This window comes from Truncatella angustata, assembly GCF_020726525.1.
Source record: "Truncatella angustata strain MPI-SDFR-AT-0073 chromosome Unknown BKA67scaffold_5, whole genome shotgun sequence".
Taxonomy (NCBI): Eukaryota; Fungi; Ascomycota; class Sordariomycetes; order Amphisphaeriales; family Sporocadaceae; genus Truncatella; species Truncatella angustata.
The window spans coordinates 2,836,610-2,860,616 of record NW_025763385.1 but is presented as its reverse complement, the minus strand read 5'-3'; the positions used below and the strand labels follow the sequence as shown (position 1 = coordinate 2,860,616).

Here is a 24,007-nt window from a genome sequence, read left to right as displayed (position 1 = left end):
TCATTCGTAGTACAAGAGGCACAATACGGACAGAACGAGTGGCTCTGTAGAAGTACTGTCCTGTATCTAGAAGTACCCCTCATTGCTGACACTGTGTAGTGCCGAAAATGGATATTTTGTTAACAATTTTGCCAGACAAAGCGGAAGCCGTTTTCGTTACCTGCTGTAAGATGAACTTTCCAGTCGTCTTCTTGCCTTGATACGAGTCTTCTGCCAGCCGGCCAACTTATCGCATGCCATTACTCTGGCGTATCTGCTTTCTCGTCACGCTCAATGGCAGCCCTCCGGCGATCCCAAAGATTATCGAAATAAGTCAATACACAGGAAGTGGTCAATCACCAGAGTGGGAAACCTCTAGTCGCTCAGATCGACAAAAAGCCAGGAATTCTGCCAAAGAAGAGAGTCCGGCTTGCTCGCCGCTCCAAAGCCCCAGCAAATACACAAATGATAGAACGCCGCCAAGTGATGCGCCAGCACGCTTCGACAACACCAAGAGAAGTCACAGCAGACGGAAGATTATCCGACTATTCGGGCGATGAACGAGACTTGGATGGATCATCTGACCGAACAATACGTACGACCAAACGACAGACGAGCGCTGCATCGAAGGCACCTTTGACGTCGGCTGTTACCAGTGTGGCGACTAGGCCTTGGTTAAGAGCCTGCTCAATGTCATAGACAAGTGCACCAAATCCGTCGCTGCACGCTTCGGCAGGGCCCCAAAATGCTGTGGTGCTAAGATGCCATGTTCAATCACTGTCCATGCAATCCTTCTGCCAATTAGTCTTTCCAGCCCTTTACCAAGGCACGATAACAGGAAGATTGGCCGATAGGTCCTGGGATCTGAATAGTCCTTCTTTCCCGGCTTGGGGATCATGACCACCTCAGGTACCTTGAATGGCTTTGGGTGGTGCCCAACCATCAAGCACCTTTGGAAGAGACCCGTTACATGCTTCCCAACCGCAGGCCAGCATGCTTTGATTATCTTCACGGTTAGTCCTTCTACTCCTGGTGAGGTGCTACTGACTCCTTTATCCCCTTCTTGCCACATAGAGCCGGGCGGAATTAACTTTCGGATAGATATCCTCTCCGGACAGAGTATAAGGACGAACTGCTGGCATCATTGTCGGTGCTATCACCGTCACGGGTGCTTTGGTGCTTTCATGTTGCGGGTCGCACGGCGGCTGCAGCGGAAAGGATTGAAGTAGAAGATGAAAAGGTTTACACCTGATTCCTGGTTCCCACCCGAATACAATGCGCCATCACCACACAGCTCAGGGACAAGCAGGCGCGGTCTTCTAGGCAATGATGTGAACAGTAACAATTGTGGAGACGAATACACTAGGACAGGCCATAACCACAGGAATCACCGCAACGACGCCTCATCCCTAAGACAACTTGAGCAGGAACAAAGTGTACTGTCGAAGCGGTTCGAACACAACTTCCGTCTCCTTGCCCAGATCATATGTAACCAGTCCCGCGCTCTCGCCGTCCGGAAGACCGACCAGCACGTCCCCCAGCCTGATGTCGCGCGCCGGCCTTCGCGACAGGTCAGGCAGCCCAAACCAGCGATTAGGGAAGCGCAGCCGCCGATCCTGTCCCATAGTCTTGGCCTGCCGATAGCGTCACTACGACGATGTTGTGCCCGCACATGCTGCCTGCGTGGAACACATAGTCGTCACCTCGGCCCATGCGAACCGCCGGTATGTCGCTCGTCTAGCATATAAAGAGCCATTTAGGCTTCAGTATCAACAGAGGCGATGCAAGCCACCGTGCAGGCTTTCGGGTCGAGGGTGCCTGCCCGGCTCTGTAGCCTCTCTGTGTTGCTCCCAATTCGCGATCAGGAGTCGTCTCGTATGCGATGGCTCTGAGTGAATAATACCAATACTGGCTTCGGTGGTTCGCGCCGTCCAATCGGGCAGGTCATGTCGTTGTCGTTGTCGTTGTCGTCGTCGTCGTCTAGGACACGTCGGGAGCCTCGGGCGGCTGAAGGCGCACAGTCGTCGGTCAAACAACCCCGCATCAGGAGACTGCGACCTGCAGGCCCCGACGGGGCCACTGTCAATGGTGTTGGATGGGATTTGTGCTCGTGCAGACGCTGTTGTTGGTACGGTTTCGGTTCCGATTGTCGACCAGGGCGTCATGTAGTGCCTCGCCAGCAATGGCCCAATTGAGTGCACCAATCCCTAAAGTGGTTGGGTCGATTGTGTGGAGCTGCCCCAGCTGACTACGTGTATGCCTATCCATTACTGTGCGTGCCCCTGCATGTGCCTGCATGACAAGGCCACTAGCTCCCCAGTTGTTCGTTAAAATCCAACCGGCGACGCTGATCGTGCTCATGGAGTTTTGATTTTATTCTCCACCAGGAAGAGTGTCACTATGTGTACTGAATGAACCGTTACCGAATATTTAGGTTAACCTTAGCTGACACTTCAAACACAACGATAGCGACGCATCCACGAACCGATAACATACGGCGACGACCTGACGAGGGGGACGGCGAGGCGACGACAGCGACGATCCTCCATTTTTCCACTGCGCCGCGCCGACGAAGCGACAAGGCCGCGACGACGGCGACGATGCGCGCTCGCACCCGACAAGGGGATGCCAACGGCCCCAGCGAGGGAACGGCGACGACAATGATGCGAGAATGAAGACGATCGATCCCGATGAGAAGAAGCCACCCTCAACCGAGCCTTTGTCGGATCGTGCCCGCGCCGTTATCGTATTTAATCGATAGAACGATCCATCCGTGTCATATATCTTGCCCCAAATTCGAGTCGCTCGCTCGCTCTCCCTTTCTTAGAGCACTAAATGACAAACTTGAGAGACGGAATTGGCGAAAAGCTGGAAGGCGGACACGAGTAAATCTGTAACAGTTGGACGCTTCCGATAGGGTCTTTTCGTTCTTAAATAAATAAATAAGGAAAACAGCTAACCTACCGAGATGCAAGGTGTGATGCTGTGATACCGGAGGAGCTCAGTCGCACATTTCCAGCGACCTGTTTGCGCCGCAGAAGAGATCCAATGTCACACGGATTCCGCTGTGTTTTCCCATTCGCCATCATTTAGCGCGTCTTACGTCGGTCCAATGGTGGCAACTTGACAGGGCATGGTCAGATTGCGAACGGACCTCCCCTGTCAGATACCCGAACAATATGTAGAACGGTTTCTTTTGTTCCTGATGTTGCTAGCCCCTAGCACTGTGGACACTGTACTCATTTGAGGCGCGATACCATCGCGTGTTGCTACCAATCTGTCACAAATCAGCAAGACATTGGGAGGCGCAACTACCCCAGAACCTGCCTCGAAAGCTTTTCAACGATTTCGTACTGTAGGCTTGCACAATCCCATGATGGCGCCCAATTACACTGATTTTATCGATCTTTGTACTTCAGATGAGTCAGATCAAGGCCTGCCGGCTCGACGAGCACTTCAGGAATCACAGCCAGGCCCGCGTATTCAGAGGCTTAGAAGCTCGCCGGCCTTGACTCGTCAGGCGCTATCAAAAAATTCCCCAGTCACAACGGTAGTTCCAACGAAGAGTGATTCTCGCAATGACCAGAAAGTCAGAGGAGAAGCTACACTGACCTCTACGAATCCCATCCACAGAGCTTCTGTTAAGGACTCTCACGGCGTTGGTTCTCCTGCTGGAAATCCCGGCAACTTTCATAGCACACCCACGCAGCAGACGCCGCGGAAAATTGTCTGGACAGTAGAAAAAATCGAAGACACCTTGCGTGAGTTCTCGTATGATATAGGTGAAGGTGCTGCCAAAGTTACTACTCATCTTCTCCAAAATACCTGGAAGAAGATGGCCCCAGCGCCTGAGACCTATTCCAAGAAGAACTGGTTTGTTGGCATGAAGCGAACACCAGTCGAAGCCGGCAGTGGTGCCCTCAAGCTAACGCTCAAGGTACGTTGGAATGTATAGATCGGGGGACGTTGTTAACTCAATTACAGCACATGGGTCCCGGTCGTACTGGCAAGCAAGCAATCCGTGACTATTACCAGGTGATAGGCATCATGACCGACAAAGAGCCAGTGCCCAAATATGATTTTCATCATATTGAGATTCGCAAGAACATACTGTCACGTAACACAATCCTAAACTTTGTGCCACACCTGCGGGACTTGGCAGACGAGGAGGAGTTAAAATATCGAAGGTGGCTCGAGAACCTGGAGAATATGGATAAAACTTCTGGGCTTGCCACCCTTACCAGCAAGGAGAAAGTGAATCAAACTTGCCGGAAGGAGCGGGCGCTTACCTTGCTTCTCTACTTGGATAGCTGGCTCGACAAGCTCTCCATTCCGAATTGTTCGAAGGCTACGCTCAGCCGTTTTATGGCAAGTCGGACAGATGCCATCTCATCGCAACAGGTGTCCACTATTTTTGGCTCGTGCAACAGCGATACCGACTCGCCCGGGTCAGTAAAAACCGTTAAGATCTTCACGGAGGCATTTGATCGAGTATTTGACAATGGCGATGTCTGGAATGAAGGGGCAGTGACACTCCACGATGTCCTGCTCCTTGATAAGTCCATTGATTCAATTGTCGACTCAAAGAAATTGATAAAATATACCCCAAACGAAGCCAAACCGATCGAGGAAAATATTACGTTAGACACGTTTCTCGAAACATATTCGCTGCTAGGCTGTCTCATCTGCTTCAGCCACTCATGCGAGCATGGAGAGTACGGAACCGATAACGAGCGCAAGAGATTCTCTATTGATGTCGTGGGTGGCATTACACCCCTCGTTGGCAGGAAGGCCCTTCAAGCTTCAAAGGTCAACTCTTCACGGTCACAATCAAACAACGATCCATGGGAGTACGAAGACTTCCGCAAGCCCTGCAGCGACGAATGCTTTCTGAAAGTTCGACTCAACGCACGAGTTAAAAGCTGGAGTGAAACGGAGATAATGCTGTTGAAGGCAGCTGTTACTTTTTTCTGCGACCAAGACGAACCAATCCAGTGTATAACTGCCGTGGCTACTGGTAGACCCTGTTGCGACGTGGATCGTCAGTTTCACAAGTTGGGTTTGCAGTTACCCCAGCAGCCTTCCCGGTCCGGGGAATCAGAGGTCAAGCCAGTCCACTGGTACGACCGATTTAAGAAGGTATTACATGCAGACTGGCAGGAACAGACCATTACACATGCACATCATTTAAAGGACCACTTTGATCCTTGCAGCCACGACGGGCCTTGTACGAAGGACAACTGTGAGTGTGCTAGGAACGGTCTCATGTGTGAGCGCTTCTGCCGTTGTACAGTTGATACATGCGCTATCAAATTCACTGGTTGTTCTTGCCATTCCCAGGGTAGAACGTGTTCATCCCGACAGAAAGGAGAAAGGCCCTGTATATGTATACAGCTCAACCGGGAGTGCGATCCTTCGCTTTGTGCCAATTGTGGGGCCGCGGACCGAGCAAATCCAAAGAATGCAGAGGATGACCAGTTGTTCAAACAAGGTTGCCAAAATTGCGCCTTGCAACGAGGAAAGTCGAAGACGCTGCTCGTTGGTAGATCCACCATCGAAGGCTGTGGCTATGGTCTTTTTACAGCAGAGAATATCACTCAAGAAGACTTTGTGATCGAATACGTCGGAGAACTGATTACTCAAGATGAGGGAGTTCGGCGTGAGGCCCGCAGAGGAGATGTCTTCGACGAAGAGCACAAGTCGTCCTACCTTTTTACTCTACTAGAGCAAGAGGGCGTATGGATCGATGCTGCGATTTACGGCAACCTAAGCAGATATATAAACCATCAAGACGATTTTGGGAAGGGTCAGGGCTGCAACATCACCCCTAAGATCATGTACGTCGGTGGCGAGTATCGCATCAAGTTCAGTGCTCTTGGAAATATCAACGCTGGTGAGGAACTGTTTTTTGACTATGGTGCAGAATTTCCCAACTTGACCAAGAAGTTACTCAAAGAACAAGAAGAACAAACAGCAGGAAAGACAGAAGCAAAGAAGCAAATCAAGGCCCGAAGGAACCGGGATGAGGAAGAAGTGGTGGATGTCATCAAGAAAACCAAAGGGAAGAAGCGCGGCCGTAAGCCGGAAAAAAAGTCCTTCGCCGCTCGACTGGATTCGGATCAGGAGGCTGGAGACGATAATGAAGCTTTATCCGATGAGGATTATGGACCTTGGAAGCGAAAGCATAAGTCCGAGATTGATGTTGAAAAATGCGGCAAGAAAAATATCAACTCGAATTTGCGATCGAGTACTGGTCGCAGCAGGTTTTAAGCGTTGAGATGCTTGGTGCAGAGAACCCTAAGACCGGGGGAGGAGATCGAGCAAGATATTTGAGGATGACCAAGTCTACTCGTACACTGGGCAGCACGGCCTTTAATGTCAATGTCGGTAACTTCAGCGATGATGACGATATGTCTGGCCATGTCTAGTACCAATAAGACTTCCGAATATCTGTGCTGTGGACCTTTCCTTGGGATCCATCCGAAATCATAGCTCGATCATCGTGGCTATACGCCTTGATTGATGTTTTCGAAGGGCCCAGAAATGGCTCTGATGTACACTCATATCACGTCTGCCTTGCCCGACCAGGGACTCTAGCTCTGTTGGATATGGTGGAGGAAGACGGTGGCATATACTAGGATGCCTGCTGTATCATATTGCTCTGTATGGTTCAGTCAAGACCTGACTTCTCCACTGACTGCTCATCGTATATGTGGCTGGGAAAACCGCCGTCGTCAACTACTGGCCTGTCTACCATGGCTGCAAAAGCGCAGTTTGAGGCATAGCCACAGTATGCTGAATGAAATAATATCCGCGGTTGCGTAATGTCCCTGGTCGGGGTGATTTCGAGAATTCGTCCGCAAGGCTAGACCCATTCGATCAGGTTGTGCCGATTTGTATTGGAGTGATCATAAATAGGAGTGTTCTCGCACTCGTACTGCGCCGTCCAGGCACTCCAGACCGTCCTTTCCAAAATCTGACACTTAACACAACTGCTTGACCCCTTCGATATTCCGAACGTTGTAGACTGTTATCACCATGGAAAGCTACCAACGAGATCGTTCATTGTTGTATGGACCGTCCTGTTACTACACAGGACGTCCAATCTTCCCTCTTCAATACGACGAAGCATCTTTTCCTCCAGCGACTGAAACCCACAATACACCGACCATGAGGCATCTCGTACCAGCAGGCTTCCAAGTATCAGTGGTTTCTAAGCCACAATCGGAGTGCTGGTCAATCCCAAGACAGAATACGTCATTTGGTCCGTATGGCTGTACTGCAGAATCCGAATCCGTCACGACCATGAACATGCCTGTTCTTCCTGTAGAGGCATCCGTCTCGGCACAGGTGGTAGAGGATGATCTGTTCTGGTGTCCGTCGTATGTCGCTCTGGTGGACTATACGTCTGCAATTGATCATCCACCGGCTGCCGATTTCTCAGATGTATCTGAAGGCCGGGACAGCTATGACCATGAGAGCACAAGACGGATGCCACCTTCTGGAGGGTCGACAAGTTGCTTGGCAAATGGACCCGGGCTCGGACGACATGGTATTGGGTGAGATGGAGTGGCTTTAGCGACGAATACAACACGTGGGAGAAGCAGAAGGACATTAGTACCGACTTAATCGAGGAGTTCGACGCGAATTATACCGGGAACGACTTCGCGGTGGAGCGCCTTCTTAAGAAACAGACCTGGCGCTGCAAGACGCAATATCTTGTGAAGTGGAAGGGCTGGGGCGGTGACAATACTTGGGAGTCTGAGGCCGATATTGTTGGCAACAACCTTCGTGTCGACAACTCTCATGGCAGTTCGAATAGTGACGGAAATGGACAGACTCTACGTTTTCAAAGCAGCATCACTGCTGCCAAGAGGGGTGTCGACGACGTAATCGACGAGAGCACGTCAGAGAACGACAGAGCAAAGCGACGGAAGACTGCCGCCGAGAACAAGCCAAAGAACAAGCCAAAGAAGAGGGTTTGGTGCAACGTTCATGTTCACATGGAAACGATAGAGTTCAGGGTGGCTGACCTCCAAAATGTTTTTCACTGGAAACGTCGAAGCCAGCAGTGGTCTAGTGAGACTGGTGAGCTTTGGACTCTGGAGGAACTTGGGAGCTGCGTATTGGCAGGTCTGCCCTGGGTCTCCGTTTGGGTGCGGCCACATGGAGATGGGTTTCCCGTACAGGCGTTTTGGGATGAAAGTGAGTGCAGGTACGTCGGACGTGATAAGATGTGCAGGAAGTCCGTGGTTATCAGGCACGAGGACATGGTCACGCTACTGGCATGTCCTAATGAAAGCATATTTATTAGTGGAAACTAACTACAACCGCTGTGTATCCACTTTCTTCAATAATCTCCAATGTCTGTCACATCTGCGCATCGCCCAACCTTGCCGAGAAGAAAAGGTCTCTAGTTTTAGAAACGACGCATCCTTCGAAAGCAATCACATTCTAAGCCCACGCACCACCGATCATCTCGCAACCAATCTAGGCACTATGATCGACGAGTTCCTTGACTGTGCGCCAGCCACGATAGACAGTCCGGCGGCAAAGCAAAGTAGAGTCCAATGTGCACGAGACGACAGTATTTGATATCCCTGTACTGTATTTACTTACATACTCCTGATAGACAGTCAGATACAGTGGGGGCAGTCAAGCAGGGTAGAGATGGAGAAAGAGGCGAGGAAACGACACAAGACATGGGACACGGTGACCGTGAGCCCATACATCATTGGCGAAATGGTCAAGCCGAAACCAGCGTTTATTCAATTATCTATGTACGTGTATGCCATAATGGCTACTGAAAATCCACAAATTCTACAAGATGCGTCTCTGCATTGGCTCTGTTGACCCCCGACAAGAGAGACTCGAAAGAGCTCTTGCAGAACAACAGGCTCGTAGCCAGCACCACGGACAGGTTGCAGAGGCCGCCTTCGCTGGCCGGTACACAGGGTTGGGACATCTGTGACACCCCGCAGGAAACCTAGGGAGATAGGACATCTGCGGGAAAAGAGGGAGTAATCCATCACCTGTAGTCTCGAGGCACATCCAGATGGCATCTCTCTAACGCCAGGCGAATGGGACAAACCCTCTCAACCGCCACCTCGAGCTCGGGGGCGGTCTATGGTTACAATGCCATAAATCACTTAGCCTGAAGGCTGACGGCGGTTTTAATGAGCTCCACCAATAAATTACATAGTTAAAAAGACCAGGTACGGCGCCTCCAGTTCAGGGCAGTAATCTGTGCCTAAAGTGCGACAGTTGGAACAAGGCAGCTGGGGTTCAGCGGCTGGAGGTTAAATATGGACTGAAAGGCCATGCCGTATACTATCTATGTTAGATTTCATTTCCTCCGATGTCTAGGTAAACTATAGGCAAATTGCCGGCTCTACATCATAGCCACATGACATCTTTATATCGTTTTAGTAATATATATGTCACGTCACCATATAGCTGTGTTTATCCCCTTACATACATAATTGACCTCATCTAATATTCAATACTGTTGTATGACCCACCGTCGCTGGGGATAACTTCTCCACTGTGGCCAGTCAACACTACGAGAGTTGGCTGTTTGGTCGTTGTTTGTTTGTTTGTTTGTTTGTTTAAGCTCTTTCAAGGTTCGATATTCTAACTTTCCTCTATTTCAATTACAACGAACCAGGGGAAGTATGTCATTATACAATGTTTCGAGTTCAAGCGGTCTATTGATCTTTCTAATACCATCATTGAGCTACTAAGGCCAAGCGTATCAACTAATCCCAAAAGAACAAGAATACCGAGCTTCCCAAACCAATAAGGCTGCAAAGAAATGTGGCTATGGAAGTAGCTAGCATGGGCCCCTTCTCGAGTTCTGCGTTAATTGAGGATGCCAATAAAGAAAAGCCGTGGATCGAAGCCCATATAAACGAAGCAGATGTCAGGAAAAATACGAAGCTTATTGCACTAGATCCCAGCAAAATTGTGCGAGCGAACGGCACCTTTCGTACAAGTCCTATAAGAGAGATAAAGATGAAGACATTCCCCACGATGATTAAGTTCTCTACGGAAGGGATAATCTTTAACACTGTCAAAGCCGATTCTGGTCCAAGGAGCTGCGTGATTTTCGATGTCAAAGGATCCGAACCGTTCAGCGGTAGATTGTAACAGTTGGCGCCGCTTGAGTATCCGATGCAGGCGAATTTGGATCCCAAAGAACAGCTCTGGGGTATCGTTGCAGTGATACTAGTCTCGGCAGTTGTGATCGCACTCGTTACCAAGCTTGAAGCCTGGCCCTGGACACTTGTGGCAACGTCCGTCGCAACGCTCGCAGCGACTGTTATAGCCGAGGCCAAGTCCGGAACAACAAGAACTGGAGCATTCAGATCAAGATGTTGTATGGGGGAATTACGGCGAAATAGACTACCGAACTAGCTTATGTTAGTTGTGGAACGCATGGAATAATTCACTTCGCTTGACCTTTATCTTGAAGATACCCTCTTTCTGGTTGCTTGTAATACTGAATGAGTACCATGAGAAATACAGAGATACACTGACTGCTACAATATAAAGTGTCGTGAGGAACATAGAACGGCCTAATTCGATTGCCATATTCTTTTGTCCCAGGATATCTATGATGTGACACTTACTATCAAATATAACAGGAAGCATGAGCTACACATTTATATGAATTCATACAGTCAGCAACTAAAATGGCTGTGGCATTGAGGGCGAGGATTTGTTTCTTAGGAGAGCCGTTTTTAGATGGAGTGTCGTAGAAGCGATAATGAAATGAGCTACAGTAATGCATTCGGGTAATGATCCTTAAGTATCCGTATAGTTGGCAGTGTAAGTCTAGAAATTGGATACACACATAATCAGAAACGGCTTCCTCTTCCGACTCTTTCTGCTCTTCTTTGAGCACGGACGAGCCAATTCGGGCAATCGATCGAAATTGTGCTTCAAGTACACTTTTGGACTGTACCAGTTCTGGTTCCGGTTTCAGACAGCCCCACAAAAGATGGTCTGCGCTGAAATGTCTAGCATGGCTCGGCAGTAGCATCCAGGCTGTTAGCGACTCGCAGAACTTTAATTCGAATGCACACGCTAGTCCAAGTAATGAGTCCGCCACCGATCGAGAGACCATCCTCCTTGCGGGTGGAACAGTAGCTTCACCCGTGGAGAGCTCCAAGAGGAGGAAGCGGCCAGCTTCTGCGTCACTCAGTGAGGCAAACTACGGGCTTGGGATTCGTTCCGGTGGTAGACCTGCAGAGCTCCGGTCATTGCGGTTTAGCGAGGACTCACATCATTCGCCTGAGCAATTGCTGCCAGCCCCGTCGTTGGTGCTACGACAGTCTTCGCGTGATCTGCCATCCACGCCGACTCCGAGGGCCAGATTTGTTACGCCGCCCATACCGCAGTCGCCAGGGTTTCGGGGTTCTCCGAGTGAGATCCCAACCACTCTAGCTCCGGAAGTCCCATTTGTTACACCGCCGCCACCATCGCCACGGCCGGGCAGAGTACCACATCACGGCGCGTTAGTCTACCCACCGATTTCAAAGAGCTACTACGGAGCCTCATTTGGTGGACCACTAGTATCACCATAGTGGGCCCCAACACCAGACCGCGACGAAGGCGAGTTCCCAACCTCAGGCGAAGATGATGAGTATTCTATGGAGACAAGTGACTCTGAACTTCTGAACGAATGGAATGACAGCGATAGCGAGGACGAGGACGATGACTAATCTTGGCGTGTCTGCATTCATACTGAACATGTATCGGTCGAGGGAAGCTCTACATCCACAACCACAGCTCATCAGCACGAAAATCAAACACGCATTACAGTATAATGAAATATGCTTATGTTCTTACCGGCGGATTGTTAGCACATCTTGTTTTGCCCGTAGAATGATAAAATCCGCAAAGTCTGGATTACAGCTTAATCCAAAGATCAGTACTCAATGATCCAAAAGAGGACACTGATTCTGAATCTTCCTGTAGTTCAGAACCAACTTTGTCTACAAAATGAACCTAGTGCTGATTGGCTTGACACGTACGTTGGCCGGATAGCGAGTTAGGCTTTACAGATCTATATAAACCTCTCGTGTATCCGGACGAATTTCCTTCGATCATAGGTTTTCTACCCAATCTTTTTTTCAACTGAAGATGCATCCTTTCAATCTTATACTTCAACTGCTAGCCGCAAATATGGCTATATCGGCACCAAGCCGATCATCTCGTCATGTTATCACCCGCGACGTTAATGCCGATCCAGAGGGAAGATCTGGGTACGATCTGTCTTCAGTGACTGATGGACGTTCGGGTTATGATATCACCCGCCGTGCTGATGCCGGTCCATAGGGAAGATCCGGGTAGGATTTCTTCTCAGTCGAAAATATACGAAACACACAAACTAAAACCGTTTTAAGGTGATAGTATCTTGGAAAGCTGAGGAGTACCATCATGCCAACAGGTAACATTGAATACTGTTCAACCAGCACAGTCAGGATATAAGAAAGGGCATTTAAGGAGGTATCTAAGAGGGTGTGGAGTTCTTTTCAACCAGAACGTTTTTCTTTAGCCAGTGGATTCTGGAAGTGTCAGGTATGAGTATTTGAAGAGGATGGATGAAGGATATAGTTCAGTCCCAGGGATAATGGGTCATGTAGCTGTGTTCATACTGCTACATACTTGACATGGACATATCGTATCACTGAAGCGATTTAAAGATGTCATGTAGCTTTGATGAAGAGCCGGCTATTTGCCAATAGTTTACCTAAAATATCAAAGGAAATGGATCTGTCATGCTCCAGCTACAGCTACATCGATCCGTCTGTTATACGTGAAAGACTTAGGAACAGATTGTAGCCATGGAAACGGAGGCACCATACTTGGTGTCCTCGCAGCACTCAGGTGAGCATGACGAACTACACAAACTAGACAAGCCTGTATGGCAACGATACAGATGGGGCTGTGCATATTCTGGGTACTGCAAGTTCTGTAGTGGAATCTCTGTAGTGACATGTCTGTAGTGGAAGCTCTGTGTTGGACTCCTATACGCATGGCTCATTGCAGCAGCAGAGATATCCCTCAGAAGATCAAAGTTACGGAATGACGCACAACTATCATAATAATCTGCAACTAACACACTCAATGTATGGACTGAACAATGGCACCAATCCACTGTCCTGCACGGTCCCAACACTACCAAGAAATCCACTCAGTAACAGCACAGCCTTACCAAGCAATGACGAAGCAAATCATAATCTGAGCAATGGCTCGATGAGTTCTACACAGAGTGAGCCATCTGTCTGATCTGCTAGGATTTTTCAGCAGAAGCAGAAGCAGATGGCCCATCTGTCTGCTGAGTCCCTTGGCAACAGATGCAGATATCTGCTGGGTGGTGATCTGGCAGATCAGATACTTGGCAGATGGCAGATCTGCCAGCAGATCTGCCACAGATCTGTTGTGTCTATATATAGCCAGCAAACCGACTCACACCCGTATTAGCGCCGTCGCGCCCAGCCAACCAGCTCACGCGTAGTATCGTAATCCAACGCCGTATTTGGTAGCTTATCTAGCAGATCAAGCGGTAATTCGGGCTTATACACGCCCACTTTGCTCCAAGACCTGATAGATTGGCTTGCGCCAATAACGTGACGAGCAAGGTGAGTTCTTTTGGCCGATACCATCTCACCCACGCTGTTGAATTGGCGCTCAGTTTCTGCTTGGGCTGAAGGGATGGAAAGGTAGTCCACCGCCATATAAGATAAGGTCGGGAAACGCCTGGCGCCAACGTCACGCCACCAGCCCACTGGGTCGTCGAAGTAGGCCGATAGGTCGTTGATAGGCGCTGCCAGGTATTGTTCAAGCTCGTCGTCTGGTGTATCTTCACGTCTGATTGGCGTTGCCTTTTTACCTTTCCTCCTTTTAGCCGTTTGCTGCGTGTCTTGTGTTCCTTGTGAATCAGGGACCTCGCTGGCGGCGTCGGCTTGGTAAAATCGCTTCCGGCGTCGAAGCATTGTGAGTACTGGCTGTTGGTTGGCAGGGGTTGGTGCGTCGGAGCTAGACGACGGTCTGGGAGAGGATTAGCTGGAACGAAGATTGGTCACCACCGCAGCTTACCGAGTCTTATAGTTCTCAGTCCATCTCGTCCTCAACTGGCCAAGGTAGTGGTCTCGCCAAGATTGCTGTTGCCGCTGAGGCTCAGCATCAAAAATACCTTGCAACCCAGCCATCTTCATATTGGGGTTGAAGACTACGGCGGCAGCATAGGCCAAGTTGACAAGCTTGTCATAGTAATGTTGTAGTTTCCAAAGGCCTACCTTGATGTAAGCCTTTAAGAAGCGGCGTTGCTGGTTACTCAGATTCGCGAATAGCTTTACGTTCTCTGGGATGGGATCTCCAGCAGGGTTTTCAGGATCAATCCTCTCAGAATAGCAATTGCCAGCAGCGCAGTCCTCCAGGTGAAGAAGCAAGTATTCCATCTGTGGAAAATACTGATCAAGCGCACCAGCAGGTCCGTTGCCCTGAAGCTTTTTCGAAGCGACTTTGAATGGCTGGAGGATTTTCTGAATTGCTTCAACCACTCGCCAGTCCTGGGGACCCAATCTAAATTCAAGGATTGGTGGCTTATCACCCTGCTTCGACCCAGCACCTTCCCAGTGGTCTGTTAAACTCTGATGCAGCCGGTTGATTACCTGCTTCAGCTCCAAGGCGCGCGCCGCCATGGCCTCGTCGCTTTGCCACCGCGTTGCATTATTTTGGATCCATTCCTTGACTGTCGCTTGAGGGTCGAGATCGCGCTGAATCTGGCGGAGGGCGCCAACGAGCTGACTACTTCTGTGAAAGCAGTTGCCATGGTTGTGAAGCTTACCAAACGGGCCATTCTTGTTATACTTGGCCATGGTCTTGGTGGTGATCTGGTTTGGCGTGAGGTAATCAAAAGCGCTGCTTAAAGCTTCAACTTCAGCTTCAGATACCCCAGTCTCGTCTTCACCATCAGATTCGCTACAGTCAGAAGAATTGCCAGTATCCGAAGAATCGCTGCCTGTATCATCTTCGCTAGTTGAATCCTGCTGATTAAGATTATCGTCGTCTTCCTCCTCCTGCTCCTCCTCCCCCTCCAGATTCACGGCCACGGCGCCAAAGGCACGCTCTAAAGCGTCGTTTTCTTGACGCTCATCAGCAAATTCTTCCTGAAGCCAGGTTTCCAATACCTGATCAAGCGGCAGCCGTTTACACCCATCTCCATAAAGCAAGGCACGAACGGCGAGTTGCAACGCGTGCGGAGCACAGCTTATCTGCCGCTCAACACCATCGAAACCAAGTTCTTCACCAATCTTTACCATAGTCGCCTTGTTCTTCGACTCGTTATCCAAGGTGCAGTAGCCTACCAAATCCTCGATCTCGAAGAAGCGGATTACCGCTAGAACCTCGTCAGCGACGTCAGACCCCGTGTGACGCTTGACCAGGGCAGGAAGACCTAATAATATGGTCCATTTCCTGAAGTCTTTGTCCACGAAATGAGCGTGGACTCCTATAAACGAGATAAACTTTCTCGAGGTCCAGCCATCAAAAGTTAGATGAATTTGACTACGTGCTGTCCGTAGGAAGCTCTTGATCTGGGGTACTGCTCGCTTGTACTCGGCCAGGAGTAAGCGGACGATGGTCTTTGAATGTGGTAGGTCTTGCTCGGTTAGTATCGGGTTGTTGTACAGTTGTTGACGGCGCCAGCGAGGGTTGTCTACGATCCTGAACGGCAGATTTGAACAACAAAGCCAGTCCAAAATCAAGAGGTTATTTAGCGCCTTGTTAAAACGAATCGCGAGCTGCCCGTGGAGTGCCTGCTGCTGTGGTTGTGAAAAGTCGACCATGGAGTCAAGCGTACGTTGTGAAGACGGCGTAGACGTAGGTGCATTCTTCTAGGTGGGATTTGTGGTGTAAGTTCGCAGATCTAAGTCTATTTGCCTTGTAACTTACCCCCTTCTCTACCACCCTGTGATTTTCTTTGAGATGCTTTTCTATAGATCTACTACCACTGGCCACGAATGCGGTTTTCTTTTTCACAAGAAGACACGCCTCGCACACCCAGATCTGCTGTAGCTTCAACGGCCGTTTGGGGTCCTTGAGTCGAAAACCATACTTCCACCACCATTTGAGTTCTTTCTTGGGCTCATGGTATAGTCCCAGGCCTGGAAAGGCTGCAAAGCGATCTGGCGTCCAAATAGAATAATCAGGGAACGATTCAGGCTCACGGTTAAGTGGTGTTGGCGTAGATGCAACAGACGAAGTAGGTGAAGAAGGTGTTCCTAAAGGCGTGGGTGAACCCATTTTAGTGTTGAGCTCCTGTAGCTTCAGATCAGACTCCCAGGTTGACTGATGAAAAGTTTTAGGGGGTTGTTTCCACACAAAATCCACCTAGAGTCAAAGTATTGGCTAGCATCGGGGCCCGGGCCAGGGGCGGCAGCAAGGGTCACGATCTTGGCACTAGCAGATCTGCGCAGATCTGCTATCTGTCTGCTAATCCCAGATCGTATCTGCTTCTGATCTGCCGGTACCCCAAAAGATCAGAATCTGCGTCTGCTGGGTGGCTCAAAATCGCATCTGTCTGCCATCTGATCTGTTAGCAGATCTGCGGCAGATCTGCCAGCAGACAGATGGCTCACCCTGCCACCAAGGTGGTGAGTCGCGTCGATACAAATGCACCCCACGACAAACGTTGTTAATGACAAGATTGGATCACGCTCAAGACTCGTTTCCATCGTTTATCGATGACAAATGGTTTAACTTAACACGTGGAAAGTCTGAAGGCAACTATCTTCACACCGTGATCTTTCGCAGCATTTTCTTCGACACATAGGACTTGCGTCCGGAAGTACCGTTGAGGGAACTCACAACAACATCGAGGTCTTGCTGGTTTCTCGAGTGGACCCAAGCATATCTTGTAGGGTTCATGCAGACCGTAGACTGACAAAATTTACTACCGCCCAAATCTATAATGAACGCCTGTGATGCAGGGTGTACCACCGGGAAGAGATGCGCATCGCGAGCATACCAGCTGGGAGAGGATCAGTCAAGGCATGAATAAGGACAGGATCAACTTACGCAATCAAACCTCTGATACATATAGAGATCCGCATTTGTGAGTTCTCTCCGACAAGCGCCACAATGCCCCTCATATAGAGTCGTATCCTTGGGTTGAAGGACTTATTCAATCTCATCGAAGGTGCTTTCCAGCACATCCAAGACCGCCAGCCTCAAGTGTTCCACCACTTCCGTCGGCTGTTCTCTACCAAAGCCTCCAAGGGCACTCTTCCATTAACCCATCACACTGCTGTACAGTACCAGCATACTCATTAGACCACCGGATGTTACTGTACTGTACGGCACTGCACCATTTCGTCTAAGGACCAAAAAGGGATGCAGCACAGTACCCCATCCAAAGCCATGGCCAAATATGTACCACCCAGCGAGCATGAAATGGAACAATGGCGGGGTGGGCAGCAGAGGTACAAACGACTCTTGTATTAGCCGAAGCTGCGTCGCTATTGATGTTCGAGCGCTCTGCGACCCATTTACCAGACCGGATGCATGCTCTTCTTGAGCATGATTATCAATGGAGATGGCCCGACAACAGCCACCATCTGGCGAATTGGGTAGATGATCCTAGCAAATGTGCCAAAAAATCGGAAGAGGACACCACAACATACGCAGAAAGAGATAGCAGAAGGAACTTTGTACGAGAGTTCATAACAAACGAGCAGGCACAATGGCTCCGCTGTGCCGTCATCACCAGTCGTGCACTGGAGTATCTCCAAGCTTGTCGGCGTCAAAAACTGATCTTACAGGGGCTGTCCCCCAGCGGTCAGGACTACAGTTTTGAGCCGAGACTTTTTTACCAGTATATATGGATATGCCTCAACCAAGGGACCGGGACACGACTTTGGAAATCAGCACCACTAATGTTTCTAATTCCCGAAACTGAGTCAGATTCAGGCGATCTGGTTGTCTTGACAGCTCAGAGATTGTTGGAAGTTACGATCCGGAATTGGGAGCAGGGCATGGATTTGGGAAGCATATTTCCAACACTATCATTAGACGATGTGCTACCGTTACCACACGACGCAGAACCCCAGATAAATGATCAAGGCTTAAACAAGGCCATATCAAATTGAAGACCAGATTCAACTGCAGCGCCAATTTCCGATGAGATCACAAGGCACGACCCAATGGGCAACACTGGAACACATGGGAAACCAATCATGAGGAACAGAAGACTCAGGAACACGATTAGACAAGGGATGAAGACACCCATGAGGGGTCACGTAACATGGTCAGTTATAATTAGTGTGTCTATAGTGAGCAACAGTGATTAGAGGATACCAGTGAGGGCATGAAAGAAGGCGTCTCCTATTCTACACAGACATTCATTACCTTGATGATCAAAACTCAAGCATGTATCTTACCCATAGGTGAAGCCTATACTAATTGTCACAATACACAACTTACGGCCCAATTAATGCTCATGGCTTACCGGATGCGGAACGTGTTAGTATTATACTAATCACCTCATACTAGTGAAGCTTCGCAACCTCATGACAAGACCTGAGTAAAAGGGGCAAGACGCCACGACCCATTGTAAGACACGAGCCGGTACTGTGTAATTCCTGGTCCCGGTGCCGGGCCCCGTAACAGCTTCAAGGGTCCGTCTCTGTGGAACATTGCCTTGTATTTTGCCGGTGAAGAAATCGTCGTAGCGATCGGTCACAAACGATTCGTCGAAAGCCTGTCTCGCATATTTGCATCCTTCATCAACTGGTTGGCGGACGCTATGAGACCAAAGTAGATCATCGGGCTGTCCTTGTTGCTATTGATCGATGCGGCCAGATATGTGGGAATCTTGGATTGGGCGGCCATGTGCAAGTACTTAGGTCCCGACCGCACGGGCTCCGAGGTACAAGCGCTATTCTATCCCGACAAGGAATCTCTCCAAGCCGTGTCAGCTAGACGTCGCGCCGGATTCCTAGATGGGCTGAACAGCACGGCTTAATGGAATCTATATAGTTACATCACTCATGAGCCGCAGCTGCACTTCCCCAGCGTGCAACGAGTCGTGAAACTATCGCGAAGCAACGGCCAGGTTTTACATCAAGTGATGCGTCACGTAGTAGATTGGCTCAATCCACAAGCTCCATCGTCATCGCCCGAAGGGATAACAACAAGCCCCCCTTGTGCAACGACCTTATTTCGCTCCTTCCGAATCATATCGACTCCGTCCGCGTGAGCAAAGGCAGGCAGAGCAGTTACGACTGGAGCCAGCTGTCCTCAAACGCCTCGCAAGCCGTTGCCGTTGCGCACGTCGCGTAAGGGGAAACCTCATTGTCAGCGAGGCCGGGAGTAAGGATGTTGTCGCCTGTATCATCGTGTTGCAGTAAACTCATCGTACATATGAGACGCGAAGCAGAATGACACGAACGATTTGAGTTATTCATGTGACCTAAGAGGCTTCTTTGCGAGATGTGATTATGGGCAGATTCTGTGCCTTGGCGGTGCATGTATAAACTTAAATGGGAACTTGATACTCCAAGGGTTGGCGAGATTTCCGCTATCTACTGCCAGCAATTTCAATTGACCACCAACATCTTGCCAACATATCTGTTGGAATGGGTGCGACATCTTGGAATGGTTCAAGTACGATTGACGTCTGGTAAGGGGAAGAACGATGACAACAATGGTAAATTTGTTCGACACTCTGGCCGGGTCCTTCCAGTATTTATATTGCGCTGAAGAGTCTGGGTGTCCGCTCAATCGACCGGCCCTGTTAGTCGCTGGGCAATGCTCACCATGCCTGCAACCCAGCCTCCAGGCTACTCTGGTGGGCAAAGCTTTGGCAAAGAGCGTTCCGTGTCTATCAGAACACTGAGAAATTACGCGGTACGTAATTGCACCGAGTCTCCAACAGCTGAAACCCCTTTCCCGAATATTGATCTATGTTTGCACTACTAGTGTCGTATGCTAAGCGTTCATACCATATCTGACTTGCAGACTCACCCATGTACCCCGGTTCTCGTAGGGAATTGTCCATGCGTACAAATATGCAGTTATCTTCTTGCTCCTTTCGGTGTGCTAAGTCCATGATACGTGAAGCTACGCGGTGCGTTGCCATGAGATTAGTGCATGGAGGAGGACGGCTCGATCTGGTGGCCGTGGCAAACGGCATCTTGAAGACGGCTCCTTCATCTAGGAGGCCCTGGGGGAAACTTGGTCCGCTGCAGATCGGTGTTACCTCCGTAGGCTCAGAAGCTCTTTCCGGGCGGATGACACGAGCGTAGAAAAAAGGGTAGAAAGGGTTAGGAAATTGGTGGGAGGAAATGCCAGATCTATAATCGATGTTGTCTCCTTGTTTTTGGTGTACGCGACATTATGAACGCAATGTGGTGACCTTTCTAATCATTCGATTCGCGGAAGTAAAAGAGAGAGGTTTGGTGTCCACTCCATCAATAAAGTCTTCGGCACATCGTCTAGATCTTGCATTCTTTGTCAAAAGAGCCTGCATAAAGGGATTGATGTACTAAATGCTCCCAAGCACAACGATTATTTCCTCACTGGCATCGATGTCGCTTCTTCTTGCTTCCAGTTCTTGTATGATCTTCCGGATTTAGCCATTCATTTTCTTTGCTTTCCTCTTCCCAGACCCGGATTGCCTCTCGGCTAACGTGCTGCTTGGGTTCCAGTATACGCGCTCGGAATCGATGTCGACCATGCTCCACAATCAGTCTTATTGAGCGAAACGGACGAAACGAACAAAATGAACCAAGCAAAATAAAGGTAAATGCAGTCATAATGACCTCTTACTGCTCAGCATTTCTCAAGGAGCACAAATCTCACGACCGTGGGGTTGGTCAGCTGCATGCGGTACGGTTGAAGGAATCAAGCCGCGACGAATTGGTCTTCGAAAGGGAGGTGAGAAAGTTCAAAGAAACTGATGAGCAATCAGGTTAGAAGGTTTACTGTACTATAAGAGGGCGGAAAAATAATCTATGCCCTGCTACTGGCATAGTTGCTGACCAAGCCTTTGCCAAGATTTTTACAGTACTCTACGATAGTAAAAGTCACATTGGAGAAAATGGTTTTCAGATGATCCTATCTAAAAAGTGTAAAGTTAAGCGATGTGTAGAAAAATGATGAGAAGATACCTCGGAAGAAGTTCAAAATTCAAATGTAAAACATAATATAACAGAACTAAGGAAAAAGTATGGATAAGATTTTGTAAAAAAAAGAATGAACCGATAAAGCAAAAGGAGAGAGACCAAGGGATGGGAACGAAAACGCAACCAATCATTATCAACATGTCTAGATTCACCCAGTCATGTTCACATCCGAGATGGCGTTGATGTCAGGAGCCGGTGTTGGAGAGCCATCACGGTTCTTCTCTTTCTTTATTTCGGGTCGCTTCTGATAACGTGTCTCTGCCCAAATTGCAGTTGCAACGATAAGGGCATCGATCTTAGGAACCACCTCCGACTCTTCGAAGATAGTGAACTTTCCAAATTTGAGTTCTTTCGCGAGTGTGACATCTTCCCCATGGATAAGTCTATCGATGTCGTTTCTTGTCTCCCAACTGTCAATGAACACCGGCTTGATGTCTTGATTTTCTGTGTCTCCACCTTCTGGTGTATCCGGCTCGATCATACGTCGCACCTTGACCCAAATCCCTGGGGCAATTGGGTCATTGCGTCTGTTTCTTGGCCAGTTCTTGCGAAGTAGGAGTTTTACCGGACATTCCTCGTCATCTGGATATACCCAAGCCACAGCTTTGACTTGGAGATCAAGTACCTTTTCATCTTTCCCAATCTTATTAGGGGCGTCCTTCAAGTTTTTTTCGTACTCTTTAGTGATAGACGTGCGAAATTTTGAGCCTTGCTGAAACCGATATTTTGCATATCGATCTTCACCGTATTGTATCAAGAGGCGATATCCCCAACCCATTTTTAACCAGCCGATAGGCTTAATATTTCTCGGCCCACCACCGATATGATCAGTGATGCCAAGGTTGCCCATATAACTGGTTAGATCGTCCACATCGGAACCGGCACCATCTACATCTTTCTCAGTTGAAGGTAAATCTGTCGTATCGCTGCCTTCAGCTCTCTCAGTGGAAGGCAAAGCTGTTGTATCATTGCCTTCTGAAGCACCTGCGACGGCAGCAGGGACGAACAGAGGCTGCCCGTTCTGTGGACCACCAACGTGGCTGTTCGCCGCCTGATCGATAGATTCACGCGGGTTCAGTGAAGAAGACCCTCTTGGCAGTAATTGATTCTGCAGAGTCTCCAACTGCTCTCGCTTTTTGGGGTCTGTGGATGCTTCTGCCTCAAGCTCAAGTATTCTGTTTTGAATTTCAATTTTCTTTTCTGGGGGTAAGCCGTGAACTCCACCCTTCTGAACCTGACTTCTGAGAGCTCGAGCAGTTTGTTCCGGTACATGTTCAGGTTTAGGTGCTTGTTTTGGTTTGGTAGGCGCCATTGTACATTTGTGACTTTGAACGATAGTTCTGTCTACTTGTTTTATCTTGTCGGTGTTCGTGTATTTATACTTCATATCACATCGAGAAAAGGTTCCGCATATCCAATTCTGGTGTCTGCCATTCTACTGAAAACAAAGCCCAGAACAAAAGGGTTCATTAATGGATTGCTCATAAAGTGGTTTGTACTCTACGTCCTGAATTGAAATTAGCCACTTTTAACTCCCAGTTGGAGTTATGTCCTTCGTTACAGTACAGTACAGTACAGACAGAATCAAAATCGGCTTCCTCTCTTTCTCTCTCTTCTCTTCTCTTTGAGCACGGACAGTCCAGTTTTGGCTCCTACTCGGAAGTACACTTTTGAACCTCTGTCGTACCATGGAACTTGAAAAATGTCCTTTTCGGCCCTGAACGCATATGTTTGGTGCCCAAAATCTATCTTCGATAACGTACAATTGATGTGTAGTAGTGGGTGTACAGTATCAATACGTGCGAAAGAGCCTGGTTAAAGCTCACGCTATTGGAATTAGAATTGATACTGTCCAAAAGAGTACTTAGGGTATACGTACAGGTCAGAGCCAGAAATGGATCGTCTATGCTTAGAGAAGAAAAGAGAGAGACAAAAGGAGGAAGCCGGTTTTGATCTTGTCTGTACACCTAATAGCGAAATTGACTTCCGCACAGCGTGTCAAAATAGTCGAACCAGTCAGTCATTCGTTCGACTGGTTCGACTGTTTTCACACGCTGCTTCCGCATCAAACGTGCGAATTTGTTTCTCGCGAGAGCCATTTCTGCATCGAGTAATGTAGGACTCATAAATATAATGATTTCACTTACCTGGATAATGATCCATATGTGCTCGTATGGTGGATCGCGTAAGTCTGAGAACTGGGTAGAGTCCTAGAATGGGATCCTATCAATCTGGAGGGCCTGTTCCGTAAATATGGAATTTGAATATTTGATTGCAAGACGTTTCCGGTGCGAGAAAACGTGAGAATTCATGTCAATCACATGATGCTTATTCGGGCAAGCGCTAGAATTACCTCTTATTTTCGAAGGGTTCCAGAAATGGCTCTCGTGCATAATGATTTTCGTCCATATGAGTGGAAGCCAATTTCGTTACAGTACTCGCTGTATCTGCAAGACCCTGACCGGAGCTCACGCTTTGGGATCAGAATGATATCGGCTAGAAGATTACTTCGAGTATACGTATAGGTCAGAGCCAGAATGGGATCGTCTGTGCTTAGAGTAGAGAAGAGAGAGACAAAATGAGGAAGCCGGTACAGACTGAATTAAAATCGGCTGTTCCTTTTTTACTCTCTTCTCTTCTCTTAAGCGCAGACAGTCCACTTGTAGCTCTCACCCAGAAGTATACTTTCGAACCTCTGAAGTACAGACAAGATCAAAACCGGCTTCCTCCTTTTGTCTCTCTCTTTTCTTCTCTAAGCACAGACGATCCATTCCTGGCTCTAGCCTGTACGTATACCCTAAGTACTCTTTTGGACCGTATCAATTCTGATTACA

The 24,007-nt window shown here is 48.8% G+C and overlaps 5 protein-coding genes across 5 annotated transcripts; 3 read left to right on the top strand and 2 right to left on the bottom strand.

The window, feature by feature from the left end:
• Positions 1-3,355: 3,355 nt before the first annotated feature.
• Positions 3,356-6,249, top strand: BKA67DRAFT_518723 (uncharacterized protein; the record flags this gene model as incomplete). Its single annotated transcript, XM_046098033.1, has 2 exons — positions 3,356-3,928; positions 3,991-6,249. The coding sequence occupies 2 exons, from the start codon at positions 3,356-3,358 to the stop codon at positions 6,247-6,249; spliced, it is 2,832 nt and encodes a 943-aa protein (XP_045957655.1).
• Positions 6,250-8,579: 2,330 nt separating this feature from the next.
• Positions 8,580-8,970, bottom strand: BKA67DRAFT_569302 (uncharacterized protein). The gene has a single exon (XM_046103108.1). It carries the CDS (start codon positions 8,942-8,944, stop codon positions 8,780-8,782), a length of 165 nt encoding a protein of 54 aa, XP_045957654.1. The 5' UTR covers positions 8,945-8,970; the 3' UTR covers positions 8,580-8,779.
• A 755-nt stretch (positions 8,971-9,725) lies between these two features.
• BKA67DRAFT_678707 (uncharacterized protein) lies at positions 9,726-11,588 on the top strand. Its single transcript, XM_046108858.1, has 2 exons — positions 9,726-10,117; positions 10,843-11,588. The coding sequence occupies exons 1-2, from the start codon at positions 9,802-9,804 to the stop codon at positions 11,565-11,567; spliced, it is 1,041 nt and encodes a 346-aa protein (XP_045957653.1). The 5' UTR covers positions 9,726-9,801; the 3' UTR covers positions 11,568-11,588.
• A 5,925-nt stretch (positions 11,589-17,513) lies between these two features.
• On the top strand, positions 17,514-18,137 carry BKA67DRAFT_519594 (uncharacterized protein; the record flags this gene model as incomplete). The annotated part of the gene is made up of 1 exon (XM_046098111.1): positions 17,514-18,137. One exon carries the CDS (start codon positions 17,514-17,516, stop codon positions 18,135-18,137), a length of 624 nt encoding a protein of 207 aa, XP_045957652.1.
• A 3,184-nt stretch (positions 18,138-21,321) lies between these two features.
• BKA67DRAFT_660000 (uncharacterized protein) lies at positions 21,322-22,485 on the bottom strand (the record flags this gene model as incomplete). The annotated part of the gene is made up of 1 exon (XM_046107546.1): positions 21,322-22,485. The coding sequence occupies one exon, from the start codon at positions 22,483-22,485 to the stop codon at positions 21,322-21,324; it is 1,164 nt and encodes a 387-aa protein (XP_045957651.1).
• Positions 22,486-24,007: the final 1,522 nt, after the last annotated feature.